Raw genomic sequence first — 17,754 nt, 5'->3', positions numbered from 1 at the left:
GGAGTGCAGTGGCACGATCTCGGCTCACTGCAGCCTCTGCCTCCCAGGTTCAAGCAATTCTCCTGTCTCAGTCTCCCAAGTAGCTGGGACTACAGGCATCCACCACCACACCCACTAATTTTCTGTATTTTTAGTAGAGACAGGGTTTCACCGTGTTAGCCAGGATGGTCTCGATCTCCTGACCTCATGATCTGCCTGCCTCTGCCTGGGCCTCCCAAAGTGGGCCTCCCAAAGTGCTGGGATTACAGGCGTGAGCCCCTGTAATCTTTCTTTAATACTGTAACTAAGAATTTATTAAAATGCACAAATTGTCTAAGACTGTAAAGTTTATTGGGGAGAGGCCATGACTACCTCTGAATTTAGTAAATTTAAAATATTTCTGATTCGCAATAAAGAACTAATATTCATATAAATAATATATGCTTTTTTCCCATTATGTTACCTGAAAATAAGTACTTATACAAGTATAACAAAGTCCACTAAAAATAACTGATTATCACCAAAGAAAGCTTGGGAAAGACCAAATTTAATGACCTTTTATGAGGCAATAATATTGCAACAACTCTTCAAAGTCCAGATAGTTCTTCCAGAACATGTTATATATATTATATATAACACATTCCAAATTAATTTGTGTTGTGGGGCAGTGTGTTCTATGGACAAGATGATGGATGGAAAGTATGCCTTCAGGTCAGAAAAAATATTTGAAAATTCACAATTTATATTAATGTAATAAAGAATCTGAGAAATGCAGAAAAGAAATGGATTTCCCAAACATGCTAAGCTATGGGACCATTTCCTTAAATAATACAGCCTCATACCATCCCTTGGACTAACATACCTATATTTCCAAACACATTTTGGGAAATACTGATATATAGAGAAGTCTTTTGTTCTGAATAACAAATTTTATTGATTTCCAGGTGCTTTTGAAATACGGAGAATAGTGGTAAACAAAGAATTAAGTCCTAACCCCTGCTAATACCGATTTAGTCATAGGACAGAGGATGGGCCCAAGTTTACATCTGCTCTTTGAAACACGCTCAACAAATAATAGTTTAAATGAGACATTGCTGAGTAGGAAATGGCTAAATTACAGGTACCAATTTTTAAAAAGTGATAAATATCTCAATTTAGAAAATAAGCAGGAAATAGTTTCTCTGTTTTCAAGAGGATTCATTACATAGAAACCCCTTAAGCAGAAGTTCCCTGGTATATTTTAGCTAGATTTCAATATTTAAATTTGCAGCTTTTTTTTTTTTTTTTGCAATGGAGTCTCACTCTGTTGCCCAGGCTGGAGTGCAGTGGTGGGATTTCGGCTCACTGCAACCTCTGCATCCCAGGTTCAAGTAATTCTCATGCCTCAGCCTCTCGAGCAGCAGGAATTAACAGGCACGCACCATGACACCTGACTAATTTTTGCATTTTTAGTAAAGACAGGGTTGCACCATGTTGCCCAGGTTGGTCTTGAACTCCTGGCCTCAAGTGATCCGCCCACCTCAGCCTCCCAAAGTGCTGGGATTACAGGTGTGAGCCACCACTCCTGGCTAAGGGTTTTTTGTTTGCTGTTTGACAACTGAGAATAGAACTATTATTTCTCTCCTCTCTCGGAGTGGTCTCTCAGCGCTGTTAAGAGTCTACCGAATGTACTGATTCACACCTGTAATCCCAGCACTTTGGGAGGCTGAGGCGAGGGGATCACCTGAGGTCAGCAGTTTGAGACCAGCCTGGCCAACATGGTAAAACCCCGTCTCTACTGAAAATACAAAAATTTGCCAGGCATGGTGGTTCATGCCTGTAATCCCAGCACTTTGGGAGGTCAAGGCAGGCGGATCAGGAGGTCAGGAGTTCAAGGCTAGCATGGTGAAACCCTGTCTCTACTAAAAACACAAAAAATGAGCCACACATGGTGGCATGCACCCATAATTCCAGCTACTGGGAGGCTGAGGCAGGAGAATCATTTGACCTTGGGAGGCAGAGTTTGCAGTGAGTGGAGATAGTGCCACTGCACTCCAACCTGGAGTGAGAGATTGTCTCCAAAAAAAAAAAAAAAAAAAACAAAAACAAAAAAAAAAACGGCCAGGCGCAGTGGCTTACTCCTGTAATCCCAGCACAGCACTCTGGGAGGCCAAAGCGGGTGAGTCACCTGAGGTCAGGAGTTCGAGACCAGCCTGGCCAACATGGTGAAACCCCGTCTCTACTAAAAATACAAAAATTAGCCAGGTGTGGTAGTGGACCCCTGTAATCCCAGCTACTCCAGAGGCTGAGGCAGGAGAATCACTTGAACCCAGGGGGTGGAGGTTGCAATGAGCTGAGATCACGCCATTTCACTCTAGCCTGGGCGACAGAGCAAAACTCCATCTCAAAAAAAAAAAAAAAAAAAAGTCTACCATTAGTGGACACCTTTAGTCTTCCAACAAGATACTTCCACCTCCCACCTTGTAGTTAAAAAATGCTTAACTTTGGGCTGGGTGCGGTGGCTCATGCCTGTAATCCCAGCACTTTGGGAGGCAGAGCGGATCACGAGGTCAGGAGTTCGAGACCAGCCTGCCCAATATAGTGAAACCCTGACTCTATTAAGAATACAAAAATTAGCTGAGCGTCGTGGCAGGCGCCTGAATTTCCAGCTACTCGGGAGGCTGAGGCAGGAGAACTGCTTGAACCCAGGAGGCAGAGGTTGCAGTGAGCTGAGATTGCCCGACTACACTCCAGCCTGGGCAACAGAATGAGACTTCGTCCCCAAAAAAAAAAAAAAGCAAGCTTAACTTTGAAGAGATTTGGTCTTCTCATACACCTCCTATAAAAAGAAACAAAATAAATGTGAGAAAAGGTAGAAAAGGCCTTTGTCATAGGGAGCAATTTTTTCTAAAACGGTTTTTCAGCAAGACCCTCTCTCTTAAAAAAAGAGTTGTTACAATTCTGACACCATATCAACTTTTAAAGACCACTGTTTTCTTAGAATGTTTCTTTTTTTCCATTTATTGCACAAACAATAATTTGGGGGGGACTTTAAAAAATCATAATCAGGCCAGGCACAGTGGCTCAATGCCTGTAATCCCAGCACTTTGGGAGGCCGAGGCGGGTGGACCACATGAAGTCAGGAGTTCAAGATCAGCCTGGCCAACATGGCGAAACCCCATCTCTACTAAAAATGACAAAATTAGCTGAAATATCACAGCTACTTGGGAGGCTAAAGCAGGAGAATCGCTTGAACCCAGGAGGCGGAGGTTGCAGTGAGCCAATATTATGCCATTGCACTCCAGCCTGGGCAACAGAGCGAGACTCTGTCTCAAAAAAACAAACAAAAAAAATCACAATCAGTAAAATTAATGTTTAATGAACATAGTGTTATTTATTTTCTATTTTTTTAGAGACAAGTCTCCCTCTGTCTCCCAAGCAGAGCGTAGTGGTGCAATCATGGCTCATTGTAACATGGGACTCCTGGGTTCAAGTGATCCTCCCACCTCAGTCTCTCAAGTAGCTAGGACTATGGGTGCATGCCACCACAATTTTTTGGATGCAGGGCGTCATTATGTTGCCCAGGCTGACCTCAAACTACTGGCCTCAAGTGATCCTCCCTCCTTGGCATCCCAAAGTGTTGAGATTACAGGTGTGAGTCACCAAGTCTGGCCCAGGATGTTACTTTAAAATTGTCTTTTCATCTTCTAAATCAATAAGAACTTCATAGTTGCTTTCAATGCCAATCAACATCCTTTACTACTGTATACACAATGTATTTATTTGACATTTGAAAGGAGATACAAAAGGATGTTACAACCTGCTATGGCAAGAAGTTACAAAGGAACATATTGGTATGAACAGAATACCTCAGAGTTGAGTGTATAAAAAAGGCTTAATTCACCAGATGCAGTGGCTCACACCTGTAATCTCAGCATTTTGGGAGGTCAACATAGGAGGATTGCTTGAGCCCAGGAGTTCAAGACCAGCCTGGGAAACATAGCGAGACTCTGTCTCTAAAAAAAATACATATATATATGCATTAGCCAGGCGTGGTAACAACAGGCCTGTGTTCCCAGTTACTCAGGAGGCTGCAGTGAATCATGTTTGTGCCACTGTACTCCGGCCTGGGCGATAGAATGAGACCCTGTCTCAGCAAAAAACAAACAAAAAACTTCAAGGTGGGAGTAGGGGTTAATTCAAGGCTACCTAAGCTGGATTTGGGGTGATTATGGTCAAAAATGGATGCAAACAGAATATTAAACTGCCATTCATTAAAAGTGCTTACTACCTGCCAGACCCCGTACTAGGCTCTATATATTTACTGTCTCTAAGGTCACTCGGTAAGTAAATACCAGATCTGTGACTTTTAACTTCCCACTACAATAAGCTTATGAACTTCGCTGAAGCAAAAATGGTTTGAGAAGTGAAAATCAAGCACCTGTTTCATGGTGTTCTAAAAGTCTAAAATAATCCAGTAGAACATCAGAGATAAAATCCAAAAAGCAAGGTTTCCCCCCAATATTTAAATCAGGAAAGCAACATGATGATATCTGTAAACTATAACTGAACCAAAAATAGGACCAAACGTAGTGAAATCCATTTGGGGAGATATTACTGTGATCTTGAAAGAAGGCCTCCTTAATACAGGACAGCGGGCTGGGGAGGTGTGAACCAAAAATAGACATATGCAAAAGCTCTAAAATTTAACCCTGAGAAATAAATGAAATTCACCTAGAACATAATGGTAATGGAATACATTTAAAAGGTGAAATTTTGGGCTTGGCGTGGTGGCTCACGCCTGTAATCTCAGGACTTTGGGAAGCCAAGATGGGCAGACCACATGACCCCAGGAGTTTGAGACCAGCCTAGGCAACATGGTGAAACTGTCTCTACAAAAAATACAAAAATTAGGCCGGGTGCGGTGGCTCACACCTGTAATCCCAGTACTTTGGGAGGCCGAGGCGGACAGATCATGAGGTCAGGAGTTTGAGACCAGCCTGGCCAACATGCTGAAACCCCATCTCTACTAAAAATACAAAAAAAAAATTAGTTGGGTGTGGTGGTGGGCACCTGTAATTCCAGCTACTCAGGAGGCTGAGGCAGAATTGCTTGAACCTGGGCGGTGGAGGTTGCAATGAGCCGAGATTGCGCCACTGCACTCCAGTCTGGGTGAAAGAGCAAGACTCTGTCTCAGGACCGGTGGCGGCGGGCAGGAGGTGATTAGCTGGACCTGGTGTCTTGCAGCTATGGTCCCAGCTACTTGGAAGGCTGAGGTGGGAGGACTGAGCCCAGGAGGTGGAGGCTATAGTGAGTCATGTTTGCAGCACTGCATTCCAGCCTGGGTGACAGAGCAAGACCCCGTCTCAAAACAAAACAAACAAAAGGTGAAATTTTGGAATTAGGAAAGATGCTATTTTTATAAATTGGCTTTAAGTTGTTGGCTGGACATTTAAGTTGTAGCATTCTGAAGGCAGTAGAGATGTGGGACTGTAGGATTGAAACAGGTGAGAGGAAAATGCCTATCGATTTTTTAAAAGTCTTTAAAGGAGAGCTTTAAAGGAAAGCAATACGAATTGAAGTATGTTTCAGGACACTCCTCTCCTAAAGACAATCAATTATGGTTTTTATTCAAAATACTATTACTCTAACGTTAAATATTTGAGTATAGCGATCATTTCAGATGCATTATGAATAAGTTAACTGAACACGCCTCCCATCTGCTTGCTTTACGGTTGTTTTATTTTATGTTGCCTTTCATTAGCTCATTTTATAATCTGTTACTTCTGAACACCTTCCACGTGCTGGTGCTTTCAGATATCTATCTCAAAGTATTATTTGTAAATGTCAAAAATTCCCTATTATATATAATTGAAAGCTGGCTACATGGTAGACAATATGATCACAAACTTTTAAACAACTTAAGCTGAAGGAATACTTTTTTGTAAGTATCAAATCAAAATGTAATTCAGCATCCAACCATAAAGTGCAACTACAAACTTTTCACAATGCCATTCACAACTTGTGGTTACCATCATAAGCCTGCAGACCTACACACTAATTATCTTTAAAACCCTTATTAGGCTAGGCACGGTGGTTCACGCCTGTAATCCCAACACTTTGGGGGGCCAAGGTGGGCAGATCACTTTAGGTCAGGAGTTCGAGACCAGCCCGGCAACATAGTGAAACTTCATCTCTGTTAGAAATACAAAAATTAGTGGGGTCCTGTAACCCCAGCTACTTGGGAGGCTGAAGCAGAACCACGTGAATCCAGCCAGGAGGCGGAGGTTGCAGTCAGCCAAGATTGCACAACTGTACTCCAGCCTGGGCCACAGAGCTAGACTCCGTCTCAAAAAATAAATAAATAAAATTAAAATAAAACCCTTACTAAGGATTTAAAAAAACCTTAATTACATGATGCCAAAAGCTAGTCCCCATCTGGCTTAGGGGCCCACAAGCTCCTGCTTTAAAGTCAGTTTTGTTTTTCTGATGTACTTACATTTGTGCATCACAATCAAGAGGTTCCCAGCTTGGTGGAACTTTCAAAGATGAGGCAGAAAAGTAAACAGGCAATTACAATCTGACTTTTCATGCTGACAAGTGGCACAGTGGCTAGCCCAAATTCCCCTCCCTGACCCAGCTACCTCCCTTATAGACCATTCACGATCACTTAGACCAGGCTGCCACGAGACCTAAGTGAAGACAGGGAGAACACAGCATTTCTTACTCCTACTAACTTGCAACATCATTCTCTCAAGTTGCTCTCACTAGAGGCTCCCAATTGCTTCAAGCTGCCCAGTGATATTTGTATTTCTAAAGTTGGCAGGCATGGCCATTCCAGAAAAAGAAACATTTGGACTTGTGCCTTTTGTTACCCAAATATATGATATTCAAACAATTTCTATTTTAACTCATTAAAAATTTAAGATCAAATAATCACATTCTTGAAACAATTCTTAATCACTTAATTTATTTTCAACACGTGTACTATAAAGAACCTAAAAAATGAGATAATTTTAATAACCTATAAACATGTTGATTCCATTTGCAGATTTAAATTTTGTATAAATAGCAGTCATTGCATACATATATCAAGTGTACTTTGTTTATAATCACATTTATGCTACAATACTCCTCAGAAAAAGAAAGGTTCTACTTGGTTCTGGGCTTCAGTATTACGAACTCCAAATAATGCTTTGAGGACCTCCAAAGGTAAAGTACTAATCCCTTTGGCCATTTATTGAGAGACAGAGAGAGAGAGAGAGAGAGAGAGAGATTTTTTTTGAAGCAACAATGTTCCATTAGTAAAGCTGCTGTGCAAAATTACCCCAGTCCTATTCTAAGCTTACAGTTCAATTGATGTTATTGTCCTCACCTAAGTATATACAATTCACATACGAGAGAAAAACACTAAATCAAGATGGTTATTTTCACTATTTTACTTAAGATTCATATCTAAATATAAATTAAGAAGCTAATCCACAGTTTGAGAGGTACTTTTTACATTAGAAATGTTTTTTAAAATGTTAAACTGATACGTAATTGTAAATATTTATGGTGTATGACTTTCACATACAATGTGTATCAATCAAATCAGTGCAATTAGCATACCCATCAGCTCAAACCTTTATCATTTATTTGTAGCAAGAACATTCAATACATTAACTACAGTCACCCTACTGTGTCTCTCTCTCTCTCTCAATAAATGGCCAAAGGGATTAGTATTTTTACCTTTGGAGGTCCTCAAAGCGTTATTTGGAGTTGATAATACTTCAGCTAGAATGTATTCCTCATTTAACTTTGTACCCATTAAAAGTGGTTTTGTGTGCAAATAACAGATGTTCTACCCATATATGTATTCCAAAATTATTGTGTGGCCTTTAAAAAAAAAAAAAACACACATACAACAAATTGTAAAAGGCACCGAGATAACATCTGCTTCCAAATCAGTGCTAGGCTCGAAAAATAAAGCTTGTTCTACCAGGAATCACAAGTTAGAACTGAGTATTTGTGCAAGCAGAAAGTACATAGTATCAGTCATTTCAGGCAAATGTTATTTGGCTCTCATCCCCAGCTATCTGTCAGAACAATTAAAAGAGGTCGAAACAGTCCAGCATAACTAGGCTTCATTATATAAGGCCATTTTGTTCTAAGATGCTAATAAACCAAAATAAGAAATAATAAAAAGATATTATTTGAGCTATTTTCATACAAACTGTTGGCTCCTTATATCCTCCCTTCTATAATAAAGGGCATATTTTACTGCAAAGAAAATTTTACTTTATATATATCACTAGCCACAAATTTTTGAATGTCATTACATAAATGTTGCCTAGTACCATTAACCAAATAGTGTAACTATTTTATGTCCACGTTTCACTTCTGTATTTACAAACATATCTATCAGTAAAGGGTTAACAATGAGATGCAATCAAACATCCATATTATCTGACATTCTGTAGACAGCAATGTAGATGATTTTTTAATCACCTTTCATTTGAGTGACCTTATATAAAAAATAAGTCAATAATTTAGAGGTTCTAAGTCTCCAAAGGAGATTTTCACAAATGTAAATATAGAAATGGTTATAGACAATGAGATTTTTTAAGAAACCTCTGCCATGTCTGCATCCTGTTGTAACTGCTGTATCATCTTTTCTTCCAGCTGCTTTCCTTTGCCTGCAAGAGGGGTCAAGATGAGTTTTGTCTAATTTCTTTGATGTCCTGAACTTTCTGTAGTCCTTTATTTTTCTTCAATTTGTTCATTATACATTTAGCTTGGCATTTAATCTTTTCAACTGTCTTCATTGCATCAGTAGTTTTATTCCATAGCTCTTGCTGGTGTATGACAGGCTCGTTTCTGTATTTTTCAAATTCAAAAGAATTATCCACTGTAAGCTCATTATTAATAGTTGCTTTACAGAATGCTTGAGTCCACCTAACCTTTTGAGGATTGCACTTCTTTTAAAGTGTTTATGCCATTTGTATTTACACACTCTGAACACCTTGCAACTGCTGCAGATGAACATCGTAATGTGGTCAGGGTAGATGGGGCCCAAAGAAACCAACACTTCTCAGTACACATGCTGAGCTGGGATGGGCCTCCACCGAGCAAACACAGAGCTTGAGAGGAAGTCAAGAGGTATCTTGGATTCCACATTCTGACCCTGTCATTCTTGAAGGAAAATGATGCATCATTTCTGAATAATTCGGAAAGAACTTTCCAGTTAGTTTTTAAATAACAATTCTGTTTATCAAATTTCTGAATTAACTTTTCTGAATTCACGGGTTTCTAAAACTGGCCTTAAGCAGAAGGCTGAAACCTAGTCTGGGAACTATGTAACCCAGGCCAAGAAGTTGCTTTAAAGCGTCTTAGAGTTGTTTTTCAACTTAGGGGGAAACAACAGATTCCATTAAATCCCAAAAAGGATTTTTTTGGGTGAAAAAGGGCCTGATGCACTAAGTTAGACTCAGGATGCTTTAACAAGTTTTATCTTATGGGTAAATGGTGGCTATTTTCACAGATAACATCAATACTCCCATCCCTTACTACGGTTTATACAAAAGAGGCTGGAAAATAAGTACATTTTTACAGCTGGGTGTGGTGGCTCACGACTGTAATCTTACTTAGCACTTTGGGAGGCTGACACAGGAGGATCTCTTGAGCCCAGGAGTTCGAGATCAGCCTGGGCAACATAGGGAGACTCTGTCTCTATTGTTAAATCAAGAAAACCTAAAAAACATTTTCACTTACATAGCACCAAATATAAGAGCCTTTTTTGTTTTTGTTTTTGTTTTTTTAAACCTAGAAAGAGTATTTTGGAGAAAGAAACTAAGGATCAGAAGGTTTAAGAGTATCAAAAATCTGGGGCCAGGTGCAGTGCCTCACACCTGTAATCCCAGCATTTTGGGAGGCTGAGGTGGGTAGATCACTTGAGTTTAGGAGTTCAAGATCAGCCTGGCCAACATGGTGAAACCTCATCTTTACGAAAAATACAAACAAATCAGCTGCTATGGTGACACATGTAATCCAGTTACTTGGGAGGCCGAGGCAGAATAGCTTGAACCCAGAAGGCGGAGGTTGCAGTGAGCCGATTTCACTCCACTGCATTCTAGCATGGGTGACAGAGCAAGACTCCGTCTGAAAAAGAAAAAAAAAAAAAAAGAGCGTCTAAAATTTAAATACTAACTCTTGGCTGGACATGGTGGCTCACATGAGGTCTGGAGTTCGTGACCAGCCTGGCCAACATGGCAAAACCCTGTCTCTACTAAAAATACAAAAATTAGCTGGCCGTGGTGGTGCATGCCTGTAATCCCAGCTGCTCCAGAGGCTGAGGCAGGAGAACGGCTTGAACCCGGGAAGCAGAGACTGCAAGATCATGACATTGCACTCCAGCCTGGGTAACAGACTCATCTCAAAAAAAAAAAAAAAAAAAAACCTAAATCTTTCACACATTTTCTCTTTACATCAAAGGTACTAAATCAATTACATTTAGGCCGGGCGCGGTGGCTCATGCCTGTAATCACAGCACTTCGGGAGGCTGAGGTGGGCAGATCATGAGGTCAGGTGATCGAGACCATCCTGGCTAACACGGCGAAACCCTGTCTCTTACAATAAAAGTACAAAAAATTAGCCGGGCGTGGTGGCGGGTGCCTGTAGTCCAAGCCACTCCGGAGACTGAGGCAGGAGAATGGTGTGAACCTGGGAGGCGGAGCTTGCAGTGAGTCGAGATTGCGCCACTGCACTCCAGCCTGGGCGACACAGCGAGAATCCATCTCAAAAAAAAATTAATAAGTTACATTTAAATGCCATATACATATATTTAAAAAAAAAAAAAAAGACACTTCTCATTTAAGACAGAATAGAAATTATTTAAAATTAGGGGTTGGGGTAAAGGATGAGCTACATATTCAACGCAAATTATAGTAAGTATTCACTATTCTGCTACCAAAGTAGGTCAATTATACCAAAGAGAAGACATCTATGTGGACTGAAGCATTTTCTCACTTTGATATATGTAAATAATTTTCATGTTGTCTAAATTCTTAGGGTTAGTTAGAAATATATAATTCTCTTACAGACAGGTCAACTAGGGGAAATAAGTTAGCACAATCATTTGAATTGGTTGTCTACACACTGGGCAGGGCTTATTCCTTTTCTTTAGCTTCTTTGCACATGTAAAGCAGGCCATAAGATGTCCTGTTTTGCCATGGACAATGCAACCATTTTTAGGTCGACCCTGACAAATCACACAAGGTTCAATGGCATTAAGGGGCAAACTAGATTCCACACTTTCTTCTTTGTCTTGTGTTTCTTCCCTTTCAAACTCTTTCACGTCTTCTTGGCTGCTATAAATAATGCTACTAGAAGTTGATGGCTGAGAATAGTCCTCACTTTCTTGTGATTGTGAGGCTTGTGTGATTTTATCATCATTTTCCTCAACACACGACTCTTTGGAATCATTCACTATAGTTTTTTTACAATCAGGAACATCAAAGCCCTCTTCAGCTTGTGTTGAGTTTTCCAGTTTGGCTTTCTCAGAGATTTCCCCTTTATCTTTCCCTTTATCTTCAGGAAGCCAATTCTCACGAAGGGCCCAACATCTGTTGCAATGTGATGGAAGAGGGGGATTCATTTCATTGCATGAAGTGCATTTCCAATAGTCCTTCAATGAAATAAGACAGAGTCAGTTGCTGTAACCCTTTAACTACTAGTCACAGGAATGCTAGCAACTTTGCTATGTCTAAGGTAAAATATATCATACAACTCAGTATTCAGTGTTTCATGTTTTATATAAAATAGTCACCGTGAACAGCATGAGGACTATAGCTAGTTATATATTGGTATACTGGAAATTTACTAAAAGAGTAGATTTTAGGTGTTTTTACCACGCACACAAGAAAGGTTAACTATTCAAGATAATGGATTACATTAATTTGCTTGACTGTAGTGATCATTTCACTATTTACAAGTGTGTCAAACATCATGTTATATGTCTCAATTATACACAAAACAGATTTTTAAAAGGTCAATATGTAACAGTCTCTCCTGAAGTAGAGTAAGTACACCCATTTTTTTCACTCATACCATCCTGAAAACTTCTAAACTAAAAATGTATTAACTGTGATGTGATATTAATCATGTACCTATAAAGTTCTCTGTTTCAGGACACAAATGCAGTTGCTTCCTTTAGTTGAAGCAAGTCTATGGGATCTTTTACTCTGTCATGCAGCCTATATCCACGCCCACCCTAGACGCTATTCCAAGAGTCCATCCAACCAATCTAGATGAAACCTGCCTCCTAGAGAAAGACTTCCCAATCCACCAGTGACTAGAAGTACCTTAGAAGTGCTCTAAAACCATGGCTTAACTGAGTATTCCCTAACCCTATCCACAAGAGAAATGCTAAAACATTTTTCACAGCAAGCATTGCCGCTAAAACCTATCATCCTTGGTCAATAACCATAATATATGCCCTTTACTTGTCTATCCTTTCCTGTGTTCTCATCTCTGTAACTGCTCAATGCTTCTTCCTTTTCCCAACGTTTCAGCCCGCAAACCTTTCCACCGTGCGATTTGGATAACAAACTCTCCCACATCCCCAGCCTTTTTACATAACCTATCTTTTTGCCTTAGCTGAAGCATGGTTCTTGCCTGAGGACATTTAACAAGTGAAAACTGGTAAGAGGTCTTTCCACAACCATTTTGAGATTGCTTCACAAATGACCTTAAGACAGGGGCAATAAAAATAGATTATTCATTCTTCTTTTTTCAAGTTATACAAGGGGGTTTTTCACAGGTCATAAAACCAAAGAAAAAGGTCTTGCAATATGGAGTAAAAGTACATCAAAAAGTCCAATAAATTGCAAGATCAATATCTAAAATAATTTGAGTCTTTGAGTCTTAAAATAAATTTAAAAAATTAAAAGTATCTAAAATATTTTACTCAACATCAAATGATTCAACTAGTTATTTAAATTATTTTCTAATACACTAAAAACTTTGGAAACTCTTGAATTTTCATCCTTTTTTGCATTTGAATACTTAGTAACTGTTTATAACTCAGAAAAAATGGAATTTATTTCCTATTTAAATATAATGAAGGCAATATTAAGAACAAAAACTAAAGCACAATAGTTTTAAAAACACCTATAATACCCCAGGAAGTCAGTGAAGTATGCATGAGATGTAAACATTTAAGCCTTAATTTCTTTAATGGCAAATCCTACCACATTTTATAATACAAATCAATAATAAAAATGTTTACATTTGACTGGGTGTGATGGCTCACACCTGTAATCCTGGCACTTTGGGAGACTGAGGCAGGTGGACCACTTGAGCCCAGGAGTTCGAGACCAACCTGGGCAACATGGTGACATCTCTACAAAAAATACAAAAATTAGCTGGGTGTGATGGCATGCAACTGTAGTCTCAAGCTACTCAGGAGGCTGAGGTGGGAGGATCACTTGAGCCTGGGAGGTGGGGGCTGCAGTGAGCCATGATCGTGTCACTGCACTCCAGCCGGGATGACAGGGCGGGACCCTATCTCAATCGAAAAAAAAAAATAGTTTACATTTGACAAGGTTGGCAAAATGTTGGTAATAGTTAAAGCTGGGTGATGAGTATACTGGAGATACGTTGACATTTTCCAAAATAACATCAAAAAGTGCAAATTCAGCTGGGCACAGTGGCTCATGCCTGTAATCCCAGCACTTTGGGAGGCCAAGGTGGGCAGATCACTTGAGGTCAGGAGTTCATGACCAGCCTGGCCAACATGGTGAAACTCCATCTCTACTAAAAACAAAAAAATTAATGGGGTATGGTAGTGCATGCCTGTAATCCCAGCTACTCGGGAGACTGAGGCATGAGAATCGCTTGAACCTGGGAGGTGAAGGCTGCAGTGCACTGAGATTGCACCACTGCACTCCAGCCTGGGAGAAGGGTAAGACCTTGTTTTTTTTTAAAAAAAAAAAAAAAAAAAAAAGTTCAATTCCAGCACCTAAAAATAAAAATTATAGCTACATGTCTCATCACAACAAATAAAAGAAAAATGCTTTATTCAGACTTTACAAAAACATTTTAACTTTATAAAAATCAGCTCATTTCAGAAAGTAGGCTAGACATATTTTCCTAATCTTGACCTTAATGAAATTTTTTTTATTTCTTAAAAAAGTAGATATATACTTACAGCTAAGGAAATTTCAGGATCTTCTTCAAATGAATCTGTATCACTCTCCCCTGCCTGATACACAGTAACTCGATATACCTAATAAAACACATTCGTTAGCATCAATTCATCACCCTTTTTCCTTCAATCAGAAGGCTTCCTAGTAATAAGTCCTAAACAAGCATCATGTACTACAATATATGAGAAAGTCTTAGACAATTTCAAATAGAGTGAGTGAGTGTAAAGGGGGGAAAAATGCAGGAGAGAGAAATCCTTACCTACAATGGTAAAAGTCAATACAAAGGATGTTTCGGATGAATAAAACAAAACATTCAGCTAAGTGGTTTTACTTTATAAATAAATAATATGGATATATTAAATAATAGGGAAATAGCTAGAAATGTTAAAGGCAGTCACTTCTGGGAGACAGATCTCTGAGGGTACTATTTGACTTTAACTGTATGCATGTTTTACTTTTATAACAAGTAAGTTAATATTAAAACAGTAATTGAATTATATTTTTTAAAAGTGAACAGACCATTATAATAAGCATGTTCATTGAGGTCTATTGATTTCTTGGCATTAGTAGTAATATAATAATATAAATCAGATGATAAAAAACTATGAAATCCTCAAGTCCACAAACCAATGTGTTAGTCTGAACAAATCAAGAGGTAAAGATTTCAAGTGAAATCTGAATTTATTATTATTCCAATCTCAAAGTCAATGAACATGGAAAATATTTAATAATTTTCCAATATAATTAGAGGGGAAAAAAAATACTACCTCATCATCTTCATCTGAGAGTTCTTGTGCTTCTTCACTAAGGCTATAATCTTCTGAGTCGAGAGATTCAACTTCAAATTCTACACTAAACTGATCTGAAACTGAATCCTGATCCAACCAATCACCTGAATGTTCACTTACACCAGCATCAAGATCCTAAAATAAGAAAAAAATATATAACTTAATAAACATCAGCTCTTGACCTCTGTAACAGTTTCCTAACTCATCCCTGTGCCTCTGCTGCTGCTAGTGGGGTGTAACACTTGGGGGATGGGCCTGCTACTCCGATCCGGGACGTCCCGAGGGAAATCGGTGGTGGGAGGACTGGCCCCCCCACCCCAGTCATCCTGGAGCTGGTTGCCACGCACATTTCCTCCTCAGATCCATGCTGCACACTTAAACTAGATTAAGATTTCAAGGTTATTACTATGTTATTTTCCCTGTTCAAAACCCCACTGCATAAAGGAAAAATGCCAAAGTCTCTTGGCATTGAAAGTACATACAGTGTGACTGTATTAACATCTTTGTCTGTCTTCAACTAGACACCCTTTCTCCCTTACTAAATATGGACAATCCTGCCAGATCTAGATTGCTTCCTCAACTAATCTTGGCATTTCAACTTCCACACTTTCCCCCTCTAACTAGAATAATTTCAGTTTCAAAATCCTATTCATCCTTCTTTGACTAAGCCTTTGTCAATACCGTAACTGAAAAGGCTCTTCCACCTTTAATTATCCTTACTACTTGTATAATAATGAATTATATAGTCTCACAAATAAATTATGGAAAACATAACTTTGCAGGCATGATTCTCATCTGAAATATATCCACTTTGGGCTAAGACCTGTCTTTACTCAACTTTATATGTCCAAATTGGTAGAATACAAGTAACAAGACACAACACTTATAATACTTATGGGTTTTTTTTCTTAGAAAAATGTCTCTTGAGTCATAGATACTTACGTTTTTTAATAAACTTTGAGATTTTCTTTTAAAGAGCCTTTAGAAAATTAAAAAAGAAAATCTGTAGCTGCTCACCTGATTCCTCATTTCAAGACTTCAATAAATTGTGTACGAACCTAATAAGACCTTCAGGCCAATAACATTTGCTGTTAGTGGCTAAGGGTAGGAGCATATATTAAGCAGAAGGCTACAAGTGGAAAAAGTCTAGCAGTCAGGATATGACTTATTCTACACTTGCCACTAAGTAGCTAATTTAACCTTAGACACACCACTTAACTTATTTTATCTATTTATTTATTTTGAGACGGAATCTTGCTCTGTTGCCCAGACTGGAGTGCAGTGGCCTGATCTCGGCTCACTGCAACCTCCACCTCCCAAGTTCAAGCGATTCTCCTGCCTCAGTCTACCAAGTAGCTGGGACTACAGGCGTGTGTCACCATGCCTGGCTAATTCTTGTATTTTTAGTAGAGGTGGGGCTTCACCATGTTGGTCAGGCTGGTCTTGAATTCCTGACCTCAAGCAATTCAACCGCTTCGGCCTCCCAAAGTGTTAGGATTACAGGTGTGAGCCACCGTGCCTGGCCCTTTTTTTTGCTCTATCGCCCAAGCTGAAATGCAGTGGCATGATCTCGGCTCATTGCAACCTCCGCCTCCCAGGTTCAAGCTATTCTCCTGCCTCAGCCTCCCAAGTAGCTGGGATTACAGGCATCCACTACCACAACTGGCTACTTTTTATATTTTTAGTAGAGACAGGGTTTCACCATGTTGGCTGGGCTGCTCGAACTCCTGATCTCTAAGTGATCCAACACCTTGGCCTCCCAAAGTGCTGGGATTACACCCGTGAGCCACCGCGCCCAGCCCATATCATTTAACTTCTAAAGGCTGTAGCTACTTCATCTAGAAAAGGAGCTTAGATTAAATGATATCCATATCTGCATCAGTTCTAAAAACGGAAACAAAGTATATTATTTTTAGGCCTCTGATGTCAAAAGACTTTTTTAAAAGAGTAGTGTTAAGAAGGAGAGTAAAAGCAACATTCATCAAGTTGCAGCTCTAATTCCTAACGGGGCTCTACTACCAATCAGATTAGAATCACAAGTCAAGTTAGGACACAATTAACACTCTAACAAAGCAACCCCACAAACCAAATACTTCAACTAACTAAAGTGCACTAATTTTAGAATAAGGGGGTAAATTACAAGAAACATTAAGTCTCAGAAAACATACTCTATGGTAGGGGGTGTGCAAACTGTGGCCCATCACCCATCTACTTTTATAAATAAAGTTTTATTGAACACAGCCATGCCTATTTGTTGACTTGTTGTCTATGGTTGCTCCTGCATTACAAGAGTGGAGCTGAGTAGCTGTGACAGAAACCACGGCCCTGCAGAGCCCAAATAATTAACTATCTGGCTCTTTACAGAAAGTTTGCCAATTCCTGTCCTAGGATACTATTAAAAAAAATGCAATATTGGGAGTGGTTTTTAAAAGTTTTGGCTAATGTTCATAAAAGAATGCCCCAGAAACTATTAAATTCTCTCTATATATATTTTTTAAATATTTATATAAAAATATATATTTAAAATATGTTTTTATATAATTATATATTTTATATAATTATATAAATATAAATTTATATGTAAATTTAACATATAAATATGTATTATTTAAACATATATATATATATATATATATATTTTTTTTTTTTTTTTTGAGACAGAGTCTCGCTCTGTCGCCCAGGCTGGAGTACACTGGCATGATCTCGGCTCACTGCAATCTCCGCCTCCCAGTTCACACCATTCTCCCACCTCAGCCTCCCCAGTAGCTGGAACTACAGGTGCCCGCCACCACGCTCGGCTAATTTTTTGTATTTTTAGTAGA

At 39.2% G+C, this 17,754-nt stretch overlaps 1 protein-coding gene and 1 pseudogene across 14 annotated transcripts in view; both read right to left on the bottom strand.

Annotated features, from left to right (window-relative positions):
• Positions 1 to 8,331: 8,331 nt before the first annotated feature.
• Positions 8,332 to 9,117, bottom strand: LOC141408075 (probable ribosome biogenesis protein RLP24 pseudogene; annotated as a pseudogene).
• Positions 8,700 to 17,754, bottom strand: part of MDM2 (MDM2 proto-oncogene) — a 33,893-nt gene continuing 24,838 nt past the window's right edge. For 13 of the 14 annotated variants that reach the window (XM_065524552.2, XM_074007377.1, XM_045365589.3 and 10 more), the window contains 3 exons: positions 14,912 to 15,067; positions 14,147 to 14,224; positions 8,700 to 11,623 (listed from right to left, as the gene is read on the bottom strand). In XM_065524552.2, coding sequence (XP_065380624.1) covers positions 11,048 to 11,623; positions 14,147 to 14,224; positions 14,912 to 15,067 — 810 coding nt within the window. In that variant the 3' untranslated portion in view covers positions 8,700 to 11,047. The remainder of the gene's footprint in view (positions 11,624 to 14,146; positions 14,225 to 14,911; positions 15,068 to 17,754) is intronic. The other variant, XM_045365591.3, reaches the window with a different exon arrangement.

This window comes from Macaca fascicularis, chromosome 11 (genome assembly GCF_037993035.2).
Source record: "Macaca fascicularis isolate 582-1 chromosome 11, T2T-MFA8v1.1".
Classification (NCBI taxonomy): Eukaryota; Metazoa; Chordata; class Mammalia; order Primates; family Cercopithecidae; genus Macaca; species Macaca fascicularis.
Note: the sequence above shows the minus strand (reverse complement) of the source record. Positions and strands in the feature narration are given on the sequence as shown.